The following is a 9,743-nucleotide window of genomic DNA, read 5'->3' as shown; positions in this document are numbered from 1 at the left end:
CACTATTCATAAAACCAAATGATGTATCGATTGAGCTGTAATAAATATTGGGATCCCTTGACTTTTCCTCTACGCCATCATCAGGTCAAACATTGTATTTGTGCAGTGCTTTGCTTTATGACCTGGAACCTGCAAATGTATTACAAATATTCCCATAAACCTCAGCTGTTCTTGTCTTTCTTGCTAAATAAATACAAATTCTGCAATATTGCACACCACTAGTACATCCATGCCATTGGACTGCAAGTCTTTAATAACAAAAGAAACCCTCCATACAAAAGTATCTGTACATGGTCACTTACTGAACTGTATAGCATTTTATGGAAATGATTTAACATGGTTCTTCTTTTAGTTTTAAATACAATACTTCTAAACAGTCAGCCACCACGGTACTGCATTTGAAATACAAAGTGGGCAGCCGGTGGAGAGTCCATCTTTTTACTGAGGGGCAGACACTGGTTATATCAGTTTAACATTTGACATTATTAATTAGCGACATCCCATGTGAGTGGGTAACATAAAACTAAATATTGATTTTCTTCAAAACAAATCGTTGAGACATAAATAACGCAATAATTGAATACCAGTGCAAGAAGCATTCAGAACATAGAGACATGGGACAAAATCACAGACAATGGGTTTGAGACACTTGCTATTAACACTTAAAGTATAGCCTGAGTGAGACATTCCAACAGAACACAAAATTTCATTTTTGGTCTACTGAATATGAGTCAGTGGCCGTAACATTAACATTGATGTTAATAATTATGGGGTTTATTAACATTCAAAAAAAAATAAAACAAGAAAACTAGAGAACACGGAGATGGACAGAAAAAGATTTGCACTGTATCCCTGCCATGTGCTGTACACTCAAACCTGTCACCTGATCCTCATCTAAAGACCTGAAGGAGAACCCTGACTCCGTGTGAATGACGGCTGGTTTGAGCTGCTGAGGGGGGGTGCCGTGGGACACAGTTAGGGAGTCTCTGATTGGGCTACTGCTTCCGGCTCCCACCTCCCTTTGTGGTGGTGAAACCGCGTCCAAAGGTCATTGGTGGGGTTACTTGAAACCTAACTGTGATTGTGTGACTGTGGTTGCATGCTAATGTGAAGCCCCGGCACACACATACACATCCCGTCCTCCCTCCGGCACACACCAACTGCCATGCACCCTGAATGAAGGCTCGGGGAGCGTCTAAACATTTATTTGTACACTCATAGCTGCAAGTACTGGGACAGCGTCCTTAGTGAAGATTATTAATGTTGATAAAACCTTTCGATGTGTGCGCCTATTGTTTGTTACTGATTCTATAATTGATGAAATTTCACAAAAAGCCGCTACATTGAAATATCTTTACACACCGATGTTCTGAGGCTGCACTCTGAGTGTGGATGTGAATCTTAAAGGAGATAAATATGTTTTGTAGGAGGAGTTAAGGGCTTTTATTGCAATAAGAGTTTGATAACAGAGTACGAGTGATGCTGTACAGTTTTCCATTTGACATTAATGGTCCCTTGTTATGGACCAACACACTACAATAACTGACAGGACTTCATGAGGGTATGGTTAACGCTGAGGCCAAATTATTTTGTGAATAAAAATGTCTGAACGATTATTCATTGCGCCATCCATTGTTAAAAAATACAATAATGCTGGCATCAAAAGTAAAAGAAATGCTTACTGTCCCGATACTTGCACTTTTAACTGTATTCCATTTAAAAGATTACCATGGAACTGTCTACAAGTGCAAATTGGTCATTATTCCAGAATAGCTCAGATGATTTTTGATGCTGCAATAAGGGAGTGGGTACCCCACCCTTGTCCTCATGTCCCTGCCCTGTATTTGTCCAAACCCCTGTGCAAGTTTTTTTGTGTCTCCATCTCTCCTTAGGTCCTCTTCCTCACTTATCGGAGTTCTTGCGCGGCCTGCGGAAGCTGGACATGTTCTCATTTAGTGCATAGATGCGTCTGGAGAACTCCTCAAAGCCAGCGACGTCCAGCTCTCCCAGCACCTGTTCATCACACTCCACAGCTACTGCGTGGTCCACAGGGATGCAGCGGTAGTCTTCCATCTGGGCCTCTTCTGCTAGCCCTAACCCCAACCCTATCCCCAACCCCAAACCTAAACCTGTGGCCTCTGTGCCCATGATCTCCTCAGCTTGCTCCACAGAGCAACGCACCTCTGGGACCAGGCTAACAGGTGTCTGTGCTGGTACCAACGAGCCATTCATGGCTCCTGTGTGCTGACTAGTTGGAACAGTTTCGTCACAAGTGTCCTGCACTGTAAAAGAGTTGGGCGAAATGGTGCCAGTGGGCGGTTGCACCTCAGCCTCTTCTTCTTTTTCTAACTCAAAGTCTCTGTCAACGCTTCTGCGTCTCTCCACCTCCTCAGCTGTCTCCTTGCCCTCCTTCTGCTCTCCCTCCTTGTTGGACTCCGTAGTCTTGGCCAGGTTAAGTGAGGTCATGCCGGCATCAAGGGAGGAGGATAGGTGTTTAGGTGAAGGCGAGGGTGGTGCCAGGCCAACCGGGGGCTGCTCTTCACCCACAGCTGTGTTATGGCTGGGGGAAGGAGTTGGCTTGTACTTGTCGGCTTCCGAGCTCGCTCTTTTTCTAAGGCCTCGGTCTGGGGAGCTGGTTCGGCAGGGGTAGTCTGTCTCTGAGGCAGCAGACACACTAAGCTGAGACTTAGTCGGAACTGGGATGGAGCTTGAGACCTGGTGTCTGTCACTGTGAGGAACCAAGAGAAAGACACTAAGTAAGCAAGGACATAAATAAAAGCAATGACAATCAAACAGTTCCTGAGCACGGTATTAAATAACCCCTCATATTGTCCTCAGGACAAATTGACCCGTTTTCCTATATCAATGGTCTTTTTAAACCACTCAATTGTAATTACCCAAATTAACATGATTGATTCCACACAACACTCTTTGGCAAGTACAAATCTGTACTTTCATTAATTTTGGGGTGTCTTATTCAATTTTATAGCATTTGAAAAAAAAATTGGTTTTGAAATAGTATTGAGTAAAAGTTGACATATTCCGGTCTGTGATTATCCATCAACATACATTCCTTTAATTTTAGTCGAAATAATTCCTAAATTCTGCTTTTCTAACTCAAACATTAGGTATAATTGTCTATAAATTAGGTTTATTGAACATAAATTCCAAAAATAACTGTAAAACTAAAGTTAATAAGATAAATGTCAAAAAAGTGACAACCATTGAAAAAAAAGCGTCAAAATCTTTGAAAAAAGGGACAAAAACATAAGAGAAAGGTAAAAAACATCAATATAATGCATCAACAAAAGTGTTGATTTTCAATTTTGACGAGAAGACAGCACAAGGGTTAAGAAGAAAAACAAGATAAAACTCAAAACGGGGTGTGGTGTGTGTGTGTGTGTGTCTGTGTGTGTGTGTGTGTGTGTGTGTGTGTGTGTGTTTGGTTAACTCCATGTGTCATTTGTGTTGTGTCACGTCTGATGGCCAGTTAATAGGTTGGCCATCGCAGCGTGACATCTTGTTGCGTTTCTCCAAAAGATGTTACTTTTGCCACAGGCTGCTGTGTTTATTTGACACCCCCTGCACCACCTTCATGGCCTAAATGGACTACCCATATGAATGGGTGGTTTTCACCACAGCACCTAATCTAGTCTGAACGCAGCCTAAAACGGTATTTGATTTTTTTACAGTTAGCAACAATCTCTCCAGTTAACATGTTACACTGGAACATTCTGAAGGGTCAAATGAGACACCCAGGCTCTATTTGGACCTGGTTCTTCATTGATCTCATTCGCACCCCTCCACCTAAAAGCACTCAAATCCTTTCCCCCGGTCCAGGAGAAAAGACAGCTGCAGCTCTTTGTAAATCACTCCAACTTACAACATTCACAAAACATTTGTGCATCCTGTGAGACTACACATGTTCTGATGCCTGGAAGTGCGCAGCAGGCGTCCACCCAAGTATGCCAGACATTTACTTCTATAACAGATAACAGGCTCGGGATCTAGGGACACCTTGCCTGGCCCCAGTACTGAAGCCATAAATCTACTTAAATTGTGATAGCCAAGGCCTAAATCACTGGACTGCTTAGCGTTCTGCTTACCGTGGCAATTCCGCTATGTCAGGAGTCCAGGACTGTACTGTTGAGGTCAAAGGTGAAGCAGGCCATCTAGAGCTTTCTAGAGATTCACATGTTGGTTTACGAGATGAGGACAAAGCTATGCTTTTTCAGTTGGACATGCAGCCATAAGAGACGTTCTTGTAAATTTATCCTGTCGCTTTGCACTTACCAGGAAAGTTGTCTTTATCAGTGGCACTAGACTTATGCATTTATTTTGCGTACTAGCTTGTAGTCTGATGGACATTTCTGCCACCAAACACATGCAAAAAGAGGCCTGACCTTGACCCATGCCAGCACCCTGCCAAGGTGGTCCTGACAGGGTTCACAAGCAGGACACTTTGCTCAGAAGAGTGGAGAAGCCTGTAAAGTTTTGAGAGTAAAACTCGTCAAACTTCAAAGCACCTGGGATAGTGTAAATGAAGCTACAGTATGTAACCACTTATGGTAACAACCTGTAAATACTGGATGGATAACATTTTGGAGGTATACATGTTGGATGGTCAACCAAGATCAGGGTTAAGAAAATAGGGTAATGACCTAAACCTGTGAGGGTGTTCCTATTAAGTGGGCAGAACAGGAGATGGACTGTGCTTTGCTTGGCAGCGCATGTCCATCAAAACACATCATTTAATACTACTGGCTTTCACTTGCCCCTCTAACGAGCATATGGTTAACACTGCAGCAAAGCATTTTGGGCAAAATGGAAACAATGTGCTCTTCAACACTTAATTTATGGACAGACTCAAATGAAAAAGAATGAATGAATGATTTGCCATCTCATACACTTGTCTGTAACTTTCCAAATGAAACCATCATGGTCTCTTTGGTAGCCAGTCCAAAATTTCAAAACCTGATTCGGTAGAAAAGAAGAAAGACAGATGTCATGAGAAGTCTATTATCATTTAAGGAAGTGGAAAATGTGATTGAGACTCTTTGAAACAAAATACAGGTTTGGAAACTGGAGACAACTGGTACTAAGCAAAAAGTTCAAATTTCCATGCATCATTTATAAGAAGCTAATAAGTGACTATGTTTTTTAACTTTACTGACTGATGTCCTTATGGCAACGGCTGACTACATGGCTTTGATTTTAATTATTATCAGCCATTTTCTTCCATTGCTCCCTCCTGCTGGCTCTCTAATAGAACCCATTTGGTCCGATTTTAGCCGAGCATCTACACCAATAGCAAATGTATTATTGACACTGGCAATAAAGTTTTGTGTGAATGAGGAATTTTGTATGTGGACCGTGTTATTTTGTTCCACTCAGTTTCTATGTTTGGCCAACATTTGTGCTATTATTTGTGTCAAATTGTGCAGTAAGAAACAGAGAAGACTGGGTGTGTCGGTAAAGGACTTCAGCCAAGCAAACCCCTGGGCAGTCATAACATGTTTTTCTTGAAACGTTTTTAACTATTATATCAATGCCATGTTTTTTAATGTGGGAAATTAGGCTACACATGTACGGCCACTGTAAGCATGTGTGCTGATTAGGGTTGCTGGGAAAACAGAACTGCTGCAACACACTTCTCAAAGTTGTTTGGAAAAGCTGTAACTCATACAGGCCAACTACGTACATTGCATGCTAACAGTATGCAATGTTCTCTTGTTGACATTCTTGGTGCTCTCCGTGAGATTTTTCATATTCTTATTAAACACTTACTCGGTTCCCATATTGAAATGTCCTTTGCCTTGCATGAAACATTCTTACAAGTAGTGCTTAAAGTGCTTTTTTAAAGGGGTGGAATAAAATTCTAGGGATGGCAATTTCTGTTTTTCTCTTAGTCCACCGTTTTGTTTCAGACTAAAATATCTCAAAAACTATTGGATAAATTGCCCTTAGATGTGTGACTTACTGTATGTTCATGGTTCCCAAAGGAGGCATCTTACTTTTTTGGTAATAGATATAGATACAAACAGGGTGCGATCAGGTACTGCCAGATGACGGTAATTTCAGGGGCCATGGTTGTTGAGTTTAGCCAGAAAGGAGAGCGTCACACAACACTGACAGTTAAGTTTAGGCACCAAAACGGCTAGCTAAGTTTAGGAAAAATATCATTGTTAAAACACTCCTGACAAAAAGAACGAGCGTTTTCTGGGTGAAAGTATCGCACGCGCTGTTCCTAGTTCCAAGAAGACGATTTCTTAAAACATTGGTGAGTAAAATGTCTCAATAACTGTTTAATGCAAGGCCACAACATTTGGTGATTACAATTATGACCCCCAGGATGAACTGTTATGACGTGTGGTTATCTCTCAACTTTTAATCTAGCTCCATCATCAGTTGAAATGAGAAATGTGTTCAATACTTTGGATACTTGAGAAACCAATTTTAGTTCCATTAGCCTCACATTAAAACGCGTAACTAAGGTGGTGAACATGGTAGACATTATACAGGCTTAGCATGTCAGCATTGTTATTGTAAACATTTAGCTCAACACAGAGCTGCTTGTGTGACAATAGACTCTTTGTTTAGTTAAAAACATAGGTATAAATATTCACTGCTGATCTGTTGCCAGGCATCCCTTGATTGATGTCCTTAGGGTAAGATACTGCGGTCCACCAGAAGTTGTTATTGTGCATGTAATGATCTTATTGGGCATGTCGCTAGCATTCCTGGACTCGTTTACTTTTATATTTTCAACTTTCTGATCTAATGGCTTGAGCTTTGAGAATTGTTGCTTTCAATTACTACTGATACAACTACCCAATTTAAAATAACAATACAACAATAATCATGCAGATACTTCAAATAAATGTTTATATCCATATTTATGTACACAATTAATAAGGATGGGGATTTCTAATATAGAAATCAGATTTCAAATTTTCTGTGCAGCTAACACTGTCTAAAATTTTATAACAATATATTGGTATATCATACTGATGGGGAAAAAGGCCTTTTGCTCATTCAAAATATATGAGACACAGCTCTACAGTGATAGGTTCCCTCCACCTAGAGTTAGGCCTCAAGTCTCACTGTACCCCAACCTGCTGCATTTCACTACAACAACTTCACTGCACACTGGAAATGCTGCTAAGAGACCTCTGCCCAAATCATCAAGCAGAAAACCTGGCATGCCAAGCCAGAAAAAGCTAACTCCTTTTTGTCCGCTCTCTTCCTTTCCACTGCTGATGTCAAACCTGGTATATTTCAGGCCAACTCAGGAATTTAGTAAGCCAGACCTTTCCAATGTCCAATCCCCCGACAGGCTTCACAACATGCCTCGTTCATATCCAAATCCTGCTAGGAAGCCAAGATTTTGGGCCAAAACCAACAATGGCAGATAAGATTTGGCTTTTTGATGTGGTTTAAGGGAATCCCCATGAAACCAGAAGAGCAAACATTACTAAGAATTTGATATGCACTGTTGTGGAAGCTAAGTTTTCTTTTTGTCTTAACATTGCAGGACTTATTGACTGTCTGACCTTTGAACACCAGGAATCACCACAGATTGTCAATCAAAAAGCTGTCAATATCAACACTGCATACCGCTCAGGTGTGCATTAACGGATGTCTTACATCTATTACAAAGGAAATATTGTTGTTTGTAAATGCATGGTTTATAACAATAAAGTCACTTTTGTAAATTTCACAGGCTTTTCACATAGCTTAGCCTGGAAAGACAAGAAGATTGAAAAAGAAGGGAAACAGCTAGCCTGGCTCTGTCCAAAGGTAACAAAATGTCCAGACGAGAACACATCACAGGTCTGTGTTCTATGCACCAAAAACGGAAGTGTAATTACAACATATCCTTTTTCATGAACAGTGACGTTCTGTTCTGCTACCAGTCTTAAATTAAGATTATTTTTTAACATAATCTGTAAAAAAAAAGCAGTATTGTCAACACTTTTTGTGGAGGGTAAAAATATATTCAATCTTCAGTGTAAATTCATTGAAGAATTTTCCAAAAAAAAATCACGTTATATTAGCTTCCTTTAAAAAATTTAACTAAAAACCTGGCTGGTAAGAAAAATGGTTTAAAGAGGAAAAAAAACGAAATGTAAATATTCCCAATGGTAAAGGAGGAAGTGGTTCATATCACATGAACAAGGAAGAAGAAAATATCCTTGATTTATCCTTCCAAATGATCATCGCCTATGATAAGTATGGTAAATCCATAGGGCTCCAGTCAGGCTTAATATACCTTGCAAATGTTTATGTTAGGTATATAAATTTTAGATTATATCCTTTCATCTTTAATTTAGCCAGCAGCTGTATGACTGCATCCCTTTGTGTACATCATGCAATACAGGGGGACTACCGTGGTTTTGCTTACCTTTCACACACTATGGGGTCTTTGAGGAGGTTCACATCCTCCAGTGGCAGTGGTGAATCTACCAGGCCAGGAGCTCTACCACACCTTGCCTCCCCCGTGTATGTAGCCCTGTTTCCAGGCAGTGGAGCAGGATTAGGGCCCTGTGAACCTCTGCCAGGCCCTCAGCGGATGTGCAGCGGCAAATGGCAGCATGTTAAATGTGTTGGCTTTGATCTCAGCAGATTGCAGAGTAAAGAATTGGTTTCTGGTACTGTCTCTGTCTGCCTCCGGGTTATAGATTCACCATTTCCCCTGTTTCTTATCCTTCAGCAAGATTTAAAAACAAAAAAACTATACTATACTGCCCATTTTTCACCAGAGCTGGGCTGTATATATCATGACATGTTATGATGTGTTTCTGAGACAGTACTGTTTGGAAATGTATAAAGATATGATCAGCAGCTCACCAGACCAGCATCATATAGCCCACTGAACATATTTTGCACCCTTTGTATTCCTACATGCACTCAGCTTTTCCATCCACTCTGTATAAAATGTCCAAGATGAACCCGCTATGCTCCCATGGTGTCGGTCTTGGCGCTTGGGAAAAGGCTCTCCCTGCAGACTGGATGCATGCTGAATTAGTTATATATGGAGGGAGGAACGGTTTCCAAATGTGTTCTGGAAACAGTGCCCTTGGTCATATCCTTCATCACATCATCCTTGTTTGGATGCGTGGAGGGAAGAAAGAGGTGGCAAGGAGGGATGGAAGAAGCAGATTAGTCTCTCTCTCTCTCTCACAGTCTATAACCTAATTATCTGCAGCTGCCATGAAGCTTTTTTATACATCCATATTTCATGAGCAGGGTCCCACGCATGAAATTGTATCTGAATGTAACTCTGCATAATATACAGTATATATATATATATATATATATATACACACATACACACACACACACATATATATATATATATATATATATATGATCACCTTTTTTCTGATTTAGTTTGACAGTATTTTCCAATCATGCTTGTTTTTGTCTAAATTATACCGTTGTGCTAATTGCTCCCAATTTAGATTTAATCCAATGCAACCCCATTGAGCTAAAGTACAGTTTCTTAATTTTCAGCTGATGACTTCTGAGTTGGTACAGGGCAGCTTTTGTTCCTGTCCCTATGGGCTCGTATTCGCCCAAGGTGTATGGTTGTGGAACACCACTGTCAAACTGCTAAACTTCTTTGGAAGCGCGCAGACGCAGACGCAGACGCAGACGCACACACAGCTTCAGGCTTAGCGGGCCCATTCTTTCATCTCATCTATCTTTGGGCCCTTCCACTTCCCATTAAAGAGGGGGGG

The 9,743-nt window shown here is 40.9% G+C and overlaps 1 protein-coding gene across 3 annotated transcripts in view; it reads right to left on the bottom strand.

The window, feature by feature from the left end:
• Positions 1–230: 230 nt before the first annotated feature.
• uvrag (UV radiation resistance associated gene) overlaps positions 231–9,743 on the bottom strand; it is a 94,416-nt gene continuing 84,903 nt past the window's right edge. For 2 of the 3 annotated variants that reach the window (XM_032533297.1, XM_032533298.1), the window contains one exon: positions 231–2,728. In XM_032533297.1, coding sequence (XP_032389188.1) covers positions 1,903–2,728 — 826 coding nt within the window. In that variant the 3' untranslated portion in view covers positions 231–1,902. Of the gene's footprint in view, positions 2,729–4,907; positions 4,975–9,743 lie in introns of all 3 variants that reach the window. The other variant, XR_004334611.1, reaches the window with a different exon arrangement.

This window comes from Etheostoma spectabile, chromosome 13 (assembly GCF_008692095.1).
Source record: "Etheostoma spectabile isolate EspeVRDwgs_2016 chromosome 13, UIUC_Espe_1.0, whole genome shotgun sequence".
NCBI classification, from domain to species: Eukaryota; Metazoa; Chordata; class Actinopteri; order Perciformes; family Percidae; genus Etheostoma; species Etheostoma spectabile.
The sequence above is the reverse complement of the archived record's forward strand: the minus strand, read 5'-3'. Positions and strand labels throughout refer to the sequence as shown.